Here is a 14,051-nt window from a genome sequence, read left to right on the forward strand (position 1 = left end):
CTGGCTCTGTGAAACCCTGGATCCCCACCCAACCGGCAACCCTGATGCAAGCAGAGGGGTATTTGGGGACTCAGAGCAGGATATGAGCTCTCTCTCCCACTGCCCAAGGATCATCCAGCTCAGGCCCAAGGGAAGAGGTGGACCTTGGATTTTTCTGAGCATTCCACCTACATGCAGAAATGAAGGAGATTCAGGGTAGTCAGGAGGCCACCCTTAGTAGGGTGATGTGGATTCAGCTCTGCCTCCCCACAGGGACCACCAAGCAAGACATACTCAGGGTCAGGGAGAGGAAGGGCAGGGAGGCTAGTGAAAGCTAGAGCAGGCTATGCTCCCTCTTTCTCCTTCTCGGACCCAGTTTCCCCATCGGTATCCCAAAGGAGCTACAATGAGGCCCTCCTCCACCTCAGTTCCCCCATCTCAGTGAGTCCAGGAGCAGTGGTCAGGGAGCTCCATATACTACTCCACAGTCCAACTGGGCTGCTTCTGGTGCCTCAAGGTTGGGAGCTGGGGGGACAGAGATTGCATACACAGGTTCCCCAGGCTCCCAAGCAAAAAGCAGAGTCAGCATCTCAGGGGTTCTGGGGCCCCTTCTGTCCCAGCCTAGGATGATCAAAACCCCTGGCGGGAAGGTCCAATTATGCTTGACAAGTGAGTGCTTATGATTCCCACAGATCCCCTTTCGGGTCTGATCTCTCGGCCGGGGTCCTGTACCCCTCCCACCCACCCTTCCCCCCACTGCTGACCATCAGCTTGCTATGGAAACTAGGCTCACCTTCAGTGGGAGGTAGATGGGAAAGAGTGGGTCATGGCCCTGCTCAATGGTCTGGGGGTGGTGGGGGTCTGGGTGCCTGGGCATGAGCTTGTCAGAGTCGATGCCCTCATGAGCCAGTAACTGCTCGATGTCCAGACTCAGGTACAGCCGCTTCCTCCTGGCCGAGGGGGGACAAGGGAATCTCATGACAGCTCAGCTCATCTAAGATGGCTTCATGGATGCCAGCAAGGGTCCACAGGGTCGTGGTGGATAAGAGTGTGGCCCAGGGATGCCTCCAGGGCCCCCCACCCCTCTGGAATTCATCAGGAAGTAGTGTGGTAGCTGGGGCTGATGTCTTGGGCCCCGGCTGCCCTGTGTCTGTCTGGTACTTCCACTACATTGACCTAAATGCCACCCTCCCCAATCCTACAGCAAGGAAAGCAGTTTGTTCCTATAAAGAAACCAAAGGGTGAGGCGCCTGGGTGGCTCAGTCAGTTAAGCATCCGACTCTTGATTTCAGCTCAGGTCATGATCTCATGGTTTGCGAGTTCAAGCCCTCTGCACCGACAGCAGGGAGCCTGCTTGGGATTGTCTCTCTGTGTGTCTCTCAAAATAAATAAAACTTAAAACAAAAACAAAAAATAAAGCAAAGGGTACAAGATTTGCACACAGGCCCATTTTAGTAACCTCTGCCATGAAGACGGTCACCTAGTAGCCTGCTGTCCCTCGCTCCTTGACTTGGGTGGATGCCGCCCCCCCAAAGGAATGGGCCCTCCCACTGCCAACCTGGCCATACCTCTCAGTCTCAATCTTTCGGGGGCACTGGCCTGGCAGCACCAGGAAAGGCACCTGCACCTTGGGCTCGTAGGCCTGCAGTGGGAAGTCAGTCTGGGTGAGCACCCGGGTGGTGGACTCGAAGCGCTGCTGTTCCAAATGTTCCTCGAAGCCTTCAGGAATCTCAAAACTTCTGACTGCAGGCAAAGGCACAGGCAGAAGTGTCAGGGGCTCAGGCCAGAGCCCAACACGCCCCAAGACAAAGCGCTAGGTACTGGGTATGAGCGCCCTGGGGCAAGGGAAGCTCAGAGCTTGCCTGTGGCTGGCAGTGGCGACAAGAAGCCAGATTTGGCACCAGGCACCCAAGGGAGGGCAAGTCTGGAGGGACAAGGGCCTCCAGAGGGTGTGTTTTGGTCTTGCTTTTCCTCATGTGGATGGGGATGCAGAGCTGCCGAGCATCCCCACCCCACCCCACTATGAATGGTAGGAGCACCCCACAACCCTTAGATCTGTACTCTGTAAGCATTTTCTGGGCCACAGATGTCTGTGAGACGGTACAGCCCAATAGACTGGATCCTCAGCTCACCGCACAAATGCACATACATGTGATATTTCCTGAGCCACTTCTGGGGCTTCACAGACCCCATGAGGTCCGTGGGCACTGAGAGGACTAATCTGGGCAGTGTCAGCAAGGAGCCAGGCCTCTCCTGGGGCTGGGGAGGAGAGGCAGACAGCTGGGACCTCTGAGCCTGATCGAAGCAGGTATCCTGTCTGCCAGCCAGGTGGGAGGGCTCCCACCTGATTCCTCACTCAGGGCCCCACCCACCTTGCTGCTTCTCCTGGAGCCACCCTATTCTCCCCTCTGCCACCGGAGACTGCCCCACACTCTGCAGTCCTGCCCCAGTCCTTACAGGACTCAGCGCAGAGCCTGGGAGGAGAGTCCTCATTCAGCAGAGATCTTCTGGGCACTTTCCCATGCCAGGCCCTATTCTAGACACTGGGGTCCCAGCAGGGAAAACTCAGACACAGCCCTGGCCTTCTCCAAGCTCATGTTCCAGGGGAGGTAGAAAAGGTAATTTATACATGTGAAAACCCTAGTGTCCCCAGCTGGGCAGAGAACTGATACCCTGGCCCTCAGCAGCCTCACCCACTGTGGTGCCCTTGTCACAGCTCAGCTAAGAGGAACATAAGGTGTGGTTCACTGAGCACTAACCGTTAGCTTGGCCCTTGCAAAGCACCTTATATCTTGTTACCCCCATTTTATAGCTAAGGAAACTGAGATCCTGAGCCAAGTAGAAACAATCTAAGACCAGAGGTCTTGCTTCTAAATGGCACCCACTCATCCACCCTGCCCTTCTAGGCACTGACCTTTTGGAGTAAACTTGTCAAGGTCGGCCTGCCGCAGGAGATCTTGGTTCATGCAGGGACCACGGCATACTTCCTAAAACCAAATCCCAGAGCTCTAAGGGGGTATAAACATCCTGGGGACAGGCAGGACCTGGGAGGGACCACAAGGCCAAGTGTCGCCCCCAAGCCCACCGGGGAACACCCAAGGGCACGGGAATGGGGCAGAACAGTGAGTTTCCACAATTCCTCATTCAGAGGCCATAGTGGGCAACAAGCTCCAGCCACTTGGGACACCCCTGACCTCACCCCCTTCTGATCCTGCACAGCTCCCTCCTCACTCTAAGAACACTCCTGCTGTGTCTGGGAGCTGAGCCACTAGATGGAGGGACCACAAGGCCAGCAGGTGTCTCTGTGCATGTCTCCCCCACCAAGGGTGACTCTGGCACCCCCAGCATAGTGGGGATCCATGGATCTTTGCCCTAACCCTCTTGGCCTATCCTAGTTAGAACTTTCCTAAGGCTGTCCAGGACTACGGGGCTCTTTGAACTCTCCCCTGGTCATCACCTGTCTATACTCCCCCTACCCCAAGCCTCCATCTGTCCTCTCACATTCTCTCCTCCTTCTCTACACAGGCCATGGAGCCTGTCAGGGTTCCCAAGCCTCTGTACCTTCTGTTCCCCATGCCTGGAACACACCTCCTCCCAGCCACCCAGTAAACACATAGTATGCCACTTTGTCCAAGGACCCCCTACCCAATCAGAGCTGGGAGACAATTCCCCCACCAAAGTCATTGTCCCATGACAATAGGGACATGGATGTCTTGTCCTCACTGTCACCAGTGCTCAGTCCAGGGCCTGTCACATAAGAGATATTCAGTAATGAATTGTTGAATGAATGGGCAAATGGATGGAGGGACAGATGGACAGATGATCAGAAGGATGGATGGGTGGGTGGATGGTGGGTGGATGGATGGATGGACAAATTATTAGACACAGATGGCTAGATGGATAAATGAACAAATGGACTGATGGCAAGATGGATGGGTGGAAGGAAGCAAGGAAGGAAGGGTGACTGGAACCCACAAGAGGGTTCGGGCTTGGTAGGGGACAGCTACCACACTCACCCCCATTTGATCCAAGCTTCCAGGGCTGAGGATGTCAGAGTAGTACCCACGCTGCTTCATCAGGGGGTACTTCTTATCAGTGCCTGTCAGGGGCAACTTCTGGGGCTGCCCCAAGACTGAGAGCGTGGGTGGGGGCAGGGGTAAAGGCAGGGTATTGGGGTCAGGGCTTAGAGCCTTGGAGCCAAAATCTGGTCCCAGAAGAATCTTCCCCAGGTTATACTCTAGGTCTGCCTGGGTCCTCTTCAGGTTACACTCTTGGCCTGCAGGAGTACTGCTGCACTCTGGGCTCTGAGGGGTCCTTCCTGGGCTGTAGCCTTCTCTGTTAGGCTGCTCCATGCTGCTTCTTGAGGCGCTCCTAGGAGAAGATACTGGCATCACTGGGCCCTTGCTGGCTTCTGTTCAGCCCCCAGGGGCACCGGGACACAGGGATGCCTCATCTGCATCCTGCAACCGGCCACAACTTGCCACACAGAGGGTGGAGAGGGAGGAAGTGGTCTCCTAATTTGGACAGACACAGACACGCAGTGCCAGGCAGGTCCCACCAGGAGACAACAGGGCCTTCCCTGGATGTGGCATGTGAGAAATGAGCCCCCAGAGTCAGGGGCGGAGTGAGGGGAGTCAGGGAAGCTCTGCAGATGCCCCCGCTCCAGTGCGTCCTTCTACACCTGCTCACCCCCTCTCCTCCATGTTAGACAGCAAGGCCTGGTTACTCACAAAGGAGACGAGGAGGGCGGCCCAGAGTTCACTCAGTGAAAGGCCCTGTTTGGTTTTCCCCAAAATGACTTTCAGCAGGAGGCAATCCTGGTGCCCCAGCCCAACTGAACTGCCCTGTCTCTCCCTACTGTGAGGTGCTGGGCCACGTGCTGTCTCCCCCACCTGTGTCTGCCCCACACCATAACCCAGGAACCAGAGGACTAAATGGTCTCCCTGGAGGGATCCTGACCTTCCCGTGACCCACAGATCCCGCTGTTACAGAAGGGTATTCAGCCGCCCTGGCTCTCAGGGTCAGTTCAGCTCATGCAATGCATGCCCTTGCGTCTCCCCAACAGGAACAGCACATGTACCACGGGGCTGCATACACATCCACCATCCCAGGGACAAGGGTTTGCAGAACTCTTACTACAGGCTGAGCAAGCCCTTGCCAAGCCGCTCTTGCTTTTGGCTACCTCAAAACGTATCACTGGGGGAAATCCTTGGTCAGGGCAGGGTTATAAGAGATTTGGACAAGGGTATGGTGATGAAGAGGTTTTCATGTAATGCAGGTACAAAAATAAAAAGGGAGTGAGTCTATAATTATCTCAATAACAATGTCATTTAAAAAGAGAGGCTGGGGCGCCTGGGTGGCGCAGTCGGTTAAGCGTCCGACTTCAGCCAGGTCACGATCTCGCGGTCCGTGAGTTCGAGCCCCGCGTCAGGCTCTGGGCTGATGGCTCGGAGCCTGGAGCCTGTTTCCGATTCTGTGTCTCCCTCTCTCTCTGCCCCTCCCCCGTTCATGCTCTGTCTCTCTCTGTCCCAAAAATAAATAAAAAATGTTGAAAAAAAAAAAAATTTAAAAAAAAAAAAAAAAAGAGAGGGTATCTTGTTACAAATAGGGAGGGAGGCAAACCGTAAGAGACTCTTAAATACAGAGAACAAACTGAGGGTTGATGGGGGAGGGGTGGGGAAGAGGAGAAAATGGGTGATGGGCATTGAGGGGGGCACCTGTTGGGATGAGCACTGGGTGTTGTATGTAAGCAATGAATCATGGGAATCTACCCTCAAAACGAAGAGCACACCATATACACGGTATGTTAGCCAACCTGACGATAAATTATATTAAAAATAAATAAATAAATAAACGAACAAATCTTTTTAAAAAATAAATAAATAAATAAATAAATAAATAAATAAATAAATAAATAAATAAGAGAGGGTATCTTAACAAAAGAATACCCTGACCCAAGCATCACCGTCTCCTCTGGCCCCATCCCATTTCCCAACCCCTGCACACTACGACAAAGCAGCCAGGAGTTCACGGTATAAGCTGCTCTGTTGGCTGGGTGTTTCGTGCCCTGTTGTCTCCATTTTAAGCATGCCTGGCTGGTGTAGGCTTCCTGTTGGATCACTGCAGGGTAATCCTGTCTGGACTGACCTGAAAGGCGGGATGGGCAGCCAGGACTGTCTGGATCAAAGCTACCCAGCAGTGCTGAAGCAGCCTGAAGTGCTGAGTCCATTTGTAAGAAGGAGGTGGTGAGCTGGCAAGACCACTTTAGGGCCCATGAAAGGCCAGATAGGGCTCTGGCAGGAAGGCCCATACTCTGAGCCCAGAGGCTGACCAGTTTCTAACCAGTGTCCTACTAGAACTCGGCTCCCTGAACCCATTCCCTGGTAGTCAGCCACCTCATGGGGCAGGCCCTAAAAACAATGTTGAGTTTGGCCTACCCATCTGACAGTCACCAGCCCTTCCCAGAGCACCCTAACGGACAGAGGACCCACTGGGGCTCAGCTCCATCATGGCTGCAAACGCAAAGATGTCTGCTCATCTTTGAACAAAATCACCAAACAGGGCAGTTCTTGGAGAGGCGGGGTCCCCACTCCACAGGAGGGCATCCCACTCCCTGGTTTCCCCAGCTCTCAAATGTGCTTGAATATGTTGGGCTGCTGAACTGGTGTGTCATCAGGCTCAGCCAAGATGACAGATGCAGAAATGTCCAGGAAAGCACAGTGTTACTGGAGGCAAAAGGAGCCTGTGTTGGTTTTTTTTTTCTCCCATGAGCCAACTCCCTCCAAGAAGTCTGGCAGTGGGGGATCCATACAGACATGTTCCATGAAGGAAGGCACGAGAGCAAGCTGCAAACTCAGAATCCTGTTTCTCCTCCATCCCTCAGCCCTTTACAAAGATCCACGGCTCCCTTCCCATCCCACCCCAGCTCTAGGCACCTGTGCATTGCTGGTGTGCACAGGACCTGTGACATTCACAGATAGATCCACCTCTGTCTCCTATCAGCCCCACCAGTGATGGCTGCCTCTATGTGGGAATGAGTGGGGCTGGTAAGAGGGTGAGTACATGGTTACCAGCAAGCCTCTGCTGCTCACTCTGGGCACTCTCCCCTCTTACATGAGGAAACTGACCAGTAAGATGGCAGGGGTGGCCCCAGCAGACACAGTGTGTGGGAATGGTGAATGCTATTAGGGGCTTACATGTAGTTTGTTCAACATCTCGTTCAAACCTCTGAGGTGAGAACTGAGACTATCCTCATTTCTCAGAGGTAGGGCAAATGAGGTTCAGAGAGGTTAAGGGACCTGTGCAAGTTCAGCCAGCCAGCAAGAGGCACAGGTGGAATTTAAACCGAGGCATTCTTTCTCCCCAGTCAGACCACCTGGGAGTTCTAATTGCTTGAGTCAGAAGAAGCTTCAGGTTGGATTCAGTGACATTCAACCCCATGTGACCCAACCACCCACCAGGCACTGGCTGGATGGACACAAATGAACAAGGGGGTTTGATCCTCACGACACATACTACTACCATCACCAATCCACAAACAAGGAAATGAAGGTCCAGAGAAGTCAAGAAACTCGCAAAGGACACACAGCCAAGAACTGACAGAACCAGAAGGGAAACTGAGGTCTTCACTTCTGGCTGACCCAAAGATCCATGTCCCTAAGCAACACCACAGTGGTTCTCAAACTGCACCAAAGAGCCCTGAGGTTCTTTGGTGAGTGCTTGTGGGGAGGAGGGCCAAAGCAGAAGAAATTCAGAGCCACCCAACCTTGGATTCAGCAAAGACCCTGTATCTGTTTCACATACCAGGTTCTGTGTAAGATGTCATCTAATAGATCTGTGGCTTAAAGGATTTTTGAAGTCTCTTCCCTTGTGGGGGCTACCTGGCAAACACTACTACTGTGGATGGCAATAACCCTGACAGGCGTGGGGTTCTCTCCGCCTTTTTGGAGTACTCACCTAATGTGAGCCCCTCTGTGCTCCTACATCTGTCTGAGGCTCTTCCCTCCAGCGAACACCTCCCTGTATTGTATGTGCGCATCTATCCTCCCTGCCAGGTGATCGTGAGAGCTGCAAATGCAGGAATTCGGGGGTGACGTTGGTCTCTGGAACCTCAGCACCTAGCACAGGACTGGCACAGGCTTGGCACAGAGTAGGTGCCTCAAAGGTGTCTGCCAAATGATTTCATGAGTGAGAAAAGTAAGGAAAGAAAGCTGATGTCTGTAACGAGTCTGTGAGATAGGGACGGCGGTGCTCTGAGGATTTGCAGATGGGGACATGGAGGACTATGGCTGCAGTTGGCATCAGGAGAGGAACTGTGTGGCTGATAAGGACTTAGGCTCCTTGCCTGCAGGGGCCTTCCACAGGGCGGGGAGTTGTGGCTACATTCTCCGCGTGTGGGGCGGGGGGGAGGGCAAAAAGTCAGTCTAGTAAGTACAGGGCTTACCCGGAAGGTTGTTTAAAAGTGTCTCCCACTCCTTTCCCCCTGGCCGAGGCTCAGGAAACTGAATGCGCAGTCAGAGACAGGAATGTGGACCCTGGGCCGGAAGGGAGTCCTCCTTCCCGTCCACTCGCCTTCTGTGCCTTATCGAGGTGCCCCTGCCCCTGCTGGCCCAACCATCCCCCTCGGTGGCCACCGACTTACCGGCTCCAACGAGCAGAGTGCGGTCTGGTGGCCCGTCTCTAGGGAGGGACGCTGGGCCTGTTGCTAAGGGGCGGGATCATCCGCGCGGCGGGCGGGACTTCCGCCCCCGAACGCTCCCCGGGTCTGCAAGTCCCCTCGCCCAACACCACCTACAGGCTGGGACTTGGTTCCTCCCGCCCTGTGCTCCCGTCTTTCCTCGGCGGGATGGGGACAGTGGCAGCCCTCTAGTCTGTCAAACCCAGGCTCCATTACCTGTCTCCCCTCCCTGACTCTTCTAGAGTAAAGAGACAAAACAGCCAAACGCAGGGTAAGGACTTTGATTGAATCCTGGGGAAAATAAATAAAATAACAAGTAAAGTTATGTGAATAATTTGGGGGTAATAATTGAGGAAGTTCATATCTAAGCCACAGCTGTGGGCCAGATGGTCAGATCGCTGCGAAAAGGGTCACTTCTGTTCTCTGGAGGTTCAGCTTGTACAGAAACACACACACACACACACACACACACACACACACACACACACACCAGACTGCAACTCAGCCTCCTCAGGGTGGGCAGTGGGTGCTCCTGCCCCCGATCTTTGGCCTCAGTCACCCATCTGCTCCAAGGACCTGGCATGAGTTCAGGCTTTGATCCTCCTGTCTGTCCTGGATATTGAATTTTTGTTAATTTTCTTAGATGTGAAAAATGATATTGTGGTTGTATAGGAGACTGTCCCTGTCTTAACTGATGTGGGCTGGAGAATTTCAGGACAAATGTCAGGATATCCGCTGCTGTGACTTCCTTTCAAATGGTTTGGCTAGATTTATATATAGATAAGTATAGTTAGGAGATGAAGCAAAAATGGTCCAATACTGACAACTGAGAGATATAAACGTTTACTGATGTCCACTGCACTAGTCTTAAACATTTGGCGGGGGGGGGGGGGGGGGGAGTGGGGGGAGAGGGTCAGGGTAAGAGGTGGGTTACAAACCAAAAGAAAATTTAAAAACCATCCCACCTCAACCTGAGAACCCTTACCCAGAGAGCTTTCTCCGCATTGGCCCCATTTCATAGATGGGGAAACTGAGGCTTGGTGAGGCAGGTCGGTGTAGAGGGAGGTAGGAGGACCCGAGATTCATTAAACAAATGTCCAATTCTATTTGACATTTTAGTTATGCTAGCTTAGTGTCAAGCCAGTGCTGGGCACTGAGCATTCAGATTTAAACTGGTTTCTGCCTTAAAATGTCTGTTGAAAGAGAGAGCCAGAGAGGCCAGGCCATGAGGAGTCCAGAGGCAGAGTGTAAGCTGTGGCTGGAGACAGTGATTTGGCCTTCGTACAGGTTTCTGCTTCCTCTGTCCAGAACACCTCTCTCCACCAACTCCTACCCCTGGCCAACTCCTATTCATCCTTCAAGATCCAATGTTGGTGCAACTTTCCCTAAGCTCAAACTGTAGTGTTATTTGCTTTTCTTGTTGGCATTCACACAGTAGGTGCTTAGTGATCATCGTGGGAGGAAGGAAAGGGTATAAGGGGGATTGGAGGCAAAGCTGACCAAAGCTCTTTGAGGAGACAAAAACCCTCAAAGCCCTGCTTAGGACAGCCTGGCTCCTTTGTGGGTCTGGGGATAGGCTGTGTACCCTGTTCGACCTAGAAAGAGGCACCTGCTTCCTGGATTTTTCCTGGCACTTCCCACACTGGGTACAGCTGTCCAAAAAGCTGCAGTACCCATCCGGGTTGCCAGGGCAACATCAGCCCATGGTGGGACGTCAGGGATGACAGGGGCAGAGTGCTAATCCTGGAAAGTTGCCAAGCAACGCAGTGGGTTGATGATGTCACAGGGGCCATGGCTGCCAGACAAATGGATAGGCCACTGCAGGAAGGGTCTACTCTCAGAAGGTCCAGCCCACAGATCCCCCACTCCCCACCATGAGATAGTCACTGCTGTGTCCCTTACCTGGGGCATGGGGGCCAGGGGGTCTGCTTCTCCCAGCAGTCCTGCCACCTCGACTCTGCCCCTCTGTAAGTGTGGGCGGTGGGTATGACTGCCTCCCTCCCTCCCTGGCAGGACACTGGGGTCAGCCCCTGCTCTCTTGGGTCTCAAGTGTCCACCCTCTAATGCCTCCATCTTCTCCAGTGGTTGAGCATGGGTTTAGGCTTTGCTTTTCCTGCCCTGCCCTGGATGCCACCACACTTACTTGTTCCCTGAGGGAGGAACAAGGGGCTGAGCCATGACCTACCCCCACCCCACCCCCCGCCAGGGATCCCACCTACCCTGTGGTGGGAGGGCAATCTTTTGCTCTGTTCTCTGGGGGCTGGAAGGGAAGCCAGCCTTGCTCTTGTTGAAATAGGAAAGACTGGGTTCCTGCAAGAGCTTGTGAGTGGGGGTCCTGTACCCATCTCTGGTAGCCTGGAAACTTAGAGCTTGGGCAAGCAGACTGTTTAGGGCACCTAGGCTCATGCCTTTTGGGCAAGAGGTCTGAGGGCATGGCAATCCTTGGCTCCCCCTCCCCTGTGCCTCCCTGCTGGCAGTGCTGAAGCTGGGAGCAATGCTTCACTGGCAGCGGAGATGAAAGTCCCGTGTGAATAGACAGCAGAATGAGCCCTTCATGTGGCCGGCCAGCCGGAACAGAGGGCGACAGGCATCCAGACAGGATGGCTGGAGCTATCCACTCCCCACCAGCCCCCAGCCGCCTCTTGGGCCCCCAAGATCTCCCTCTGGTTTTCTAAGCCAGGGGCTCTGAGCTGCTAAGAGAAACTGAGTCACAGACATGGGGGCTGTCAGAGGGCTAGGCGAGGTTTGTGGTTCACCGCTCTCCCTAGGCTGCCTCTGACCTTCCCCCTTCTCTGTCATTGGCCAGCTGGCTTCAGCAGCTCTGACCAGAACTTTCTTTGATGAATAAAAATGGAGACAAATTAATTCTCCTTGGATCCATGAGGTCAGCTTGACAGATAAGACCTTAAAAGCCCAGCGCTCAGGGAGGAGTAGGAGTTCCTGGGAGACTGGAAGATTGAGGACCCCTGACCCGTGAATGCTGAGGCCTCATCCTAGCCCCCAGCCCAAACCCATTGCCACCTGTACTCACGTGGAGCTTCCTAGTGAGAATTTCCTCCCTCTCAGTTTTTCTACAACTTCCCATCCCATCTCAGGCCACACCTCCTCAGGAAGCCCTCCCTGATTGCCTCAGCCCACAAAACACGCTTATACTCTCTTCAGGGGCCCAAAGGACCATGGTCAGTACACCTTGATAGGCAACCATACATTGGTCACTGCTGTGTCACCCAACTGGAGGGTGGGCTTGAACAGCAGGAATGGTGGGGGATGGGGGTGGGGGTGCTGCTTTTCCCAGCAGCCCTGCCGATCGATGAGTCCTAGAAGAACCCTTAGGGAGATAACTAGGAAACAATAACACACATGAGAGCCACCACCCCGGAGATGGTGACCATCGACCAGCTGTACACAGTCTCACCTTCACACCCTCTTCCCCAGCCTACCTCCCTCTGACCTGAAATTCCAGACCATCCCCAAAACAGGGTCCAGGATGTTGAGTTTCCACTCTCCAGGAGCAGGGGCCAAGAGGGGGTCCCAGTGATAGACCCCTACACAGGAAGCTGTTTGTCATAATTAGGCTCTGAGTGCCTCTGATTTCCCCTTGGCCCCAAGGAACTCACTGAGCACTGAACACTGACTGAATGATTTCTTGGCAGACTGGGGATGGCCTCATCATCATGGTTCCATGACCCACCAAGTGCCCCCACCTCCCTTCTCCAGGGATCCTGAGTTTATTGAGTCTGGGGACCAGACAACCATTCTGACCCACCCCTAGAAAGTTCTATGAACAGGGCAGGAGGCCTGGGTTCTGCTGCTGACTCACTGGGCAAGTCTCTTCCCTTGCTAGGCCTCAGTTTTTCCATCTGCACAGTGGAGTCCACAAAACTTGCTGAGGCCTGCACCAGAACCACCTATACAGAATGATCTGAGGGACACCAGGACTGTTGCCCTGCCCCAGATGCCCCCATTCCTGGCAAAAGCTTTGCCCCTGCCACACCTCTGGGAGGGAATATGTAAGAAATCCCAGACAGGTCGGGGTGCCTGGTGCTTAGTCGATTAAGCAGTTAAGCATCTGACTCCTGATCTCATGGTTGGAGAGTTCGAGCTCCATGTCGGGATCTGCACTGACCATGCAGAGCCTACTTTGTATTCTCTCTTTCTCTACCCCTCCCCTGCACGTGTGCTCTCTCTCTCAAAATAAGTAAATAAGAAAGAAAGAAAGAAAGAAAGAAAGAAAGAAAGAAAGAAAGAAAGAAAGAAAGAAAGAAAGAAACAGGAAGGGAGGGAGGGAGAGAGAGAGAGAAAGGAAGGAAAGAAGGGAGGAGGAAATAAAAGGAAGGAAGGAAGGAAGGAAGGAAGGAAGGAAGGAAGGAAGGAAGGAAGGAAGGAAGGAAGAAAGAAAGAAAGAAAGAAAGAAAGAAAGAAAGAAAGAAAGAAAGAAAGAAAGAAAGAAAGAAAGAAAGAAAGAAAGAAAGAAAGAAAGAAATTCCGGACAGGTCAGTAAGGATACTTTGTTCAAGGGAGGAAATTCCTCACTAGAGAGATGGGGCGGCCATCAGTGGCCAGGATGGCTAGGGAGCCTTCAAACAGCTGGGGCAGCAGCTGGAGCTGACTGCCTCCTTGACAATCTGCTCCCACACTCCAGGTGGCCAAACCGAGGTGGCAAGAAGGGAAGGGCCTCACCCAAGGTTACAGCCAAGTATGAGGAGAAACTGGGGCTGTCCCATAGGGTGTAGGGAACCTCTAGAATGTGAGCCACAGGACAAAAACCAGTCGCCATGGGAATCCCCATCCCTTTCCAGGAGCAGTTGGGGCATTGGCGAGCCACGCCTCCTGCTCTCTTGTCCCTCCATTCCACTCTCTGGTGGTGGGATACCAGACAGCCAGAAACTACAGCTCCTAGGATTTCAGTTTCCTGACCTGAATTGAACTACTGGATCACAATCGCTTCTCGGCCTTTTGGCTAAGATCAAGTGTGAACTACTGGATCACCAGAGACCCCTCAGGCCATTCTCTGGGAGTATGCACTCTCCCTGATGCAGAGGGGGTGTCCCTTAGTACTCCTGACAGGCCACTCAAGAACCTGGTACTGATGGGGTTCCTGCCCAGATCCCCTCTACCCTGAGGGTCCCCTGGAAAATGTCCTCTCCGGCTCCAAACTGTGACCCTCCAAGCTGACAGGAAGACATTCAGGTCTCCAAGTGGTCTAACAGAGATGGCCCTGAGAATATGACCCAAGACGACCCCTTCTCTCTTCTCTTTCCAACCTCACTGTCTACCCTGACCCAGCTCTGGTGACATCCTGGTCTCAGATCTCCTTCCAAGCAGAAATAAACTTACTCTCGGTAGGCCCTGAGGGCAGGAATGGCTGTTCCCATTTTACGGGTGAGGAGACTGA

At 53.4% G+C, this 14,051-nt stretch overlaps 1 protein-coding gene and 1 long non-coding RNA gene across 2 annotated transcripts in view; one reads left to right on the forward strand and one right to left on the reverse strand.

The window, feature by feature from the left end:
• The window catches only part of DNAH1 (dynein axonemal heavy chain 1), a 78,470-nt gene extending 67,961 nt beyond the window's left edge, over positions 1-10,509 (reverse strand). The window contains exons 1-5 of the mRNA XM_058726697.1: positions 8,621-10,509; positions 3,996-4,350; positions 2,894-2,966; positions 1,548-1,722; positions 773-929 (exon numbers count right to left, since the gene is read on the reverse strand). Coding sequence (XP_058582680.1) covers positions 773-929; positions 1,548-1,722; positions 2,894-2,966; positions 3,996-4,331 — 741 coding nt within the window. The 5' untranslated portion in view covers positions 4,332-4,350; positions 8,621-10,509. The remainder of the gene's footprint in view (positions 1-772; positions 930-1,547; positions 1,723-2,893; positions 2,967-3,995; positions 4,351-8,620) is intronic.
• On the forward strand, positions 10,494-11,521 carry LOC131510074 (uncharacterized). The gene is made up of 2 exons (XR_009260891.1): positions 10,494-10,623; positions 11,134-11,521. It is a non-coding gene; the product is annotated as an uncharacterized LOC131510074 (long non-coding RNA).
• Positions 11,522-14,051: the final 2,530 nt, after the last annotated feature.

Source organism: Neofelis nebulosa, chromosome 4 (assembly GCF_028018385.1).
Source record: "Neofelis nebulosa isolate mNeoNeb1 chromosome 4, mNeoNeb1.pri, whole genome shotgun sequence".
NCBI classification, from domain to species: domain Eukaryota; kingdom Metazoa; phylum Chordata; class Mammalia; order Carnivora; family Felidae; genus Neofelis; species Neofelis nebulosa.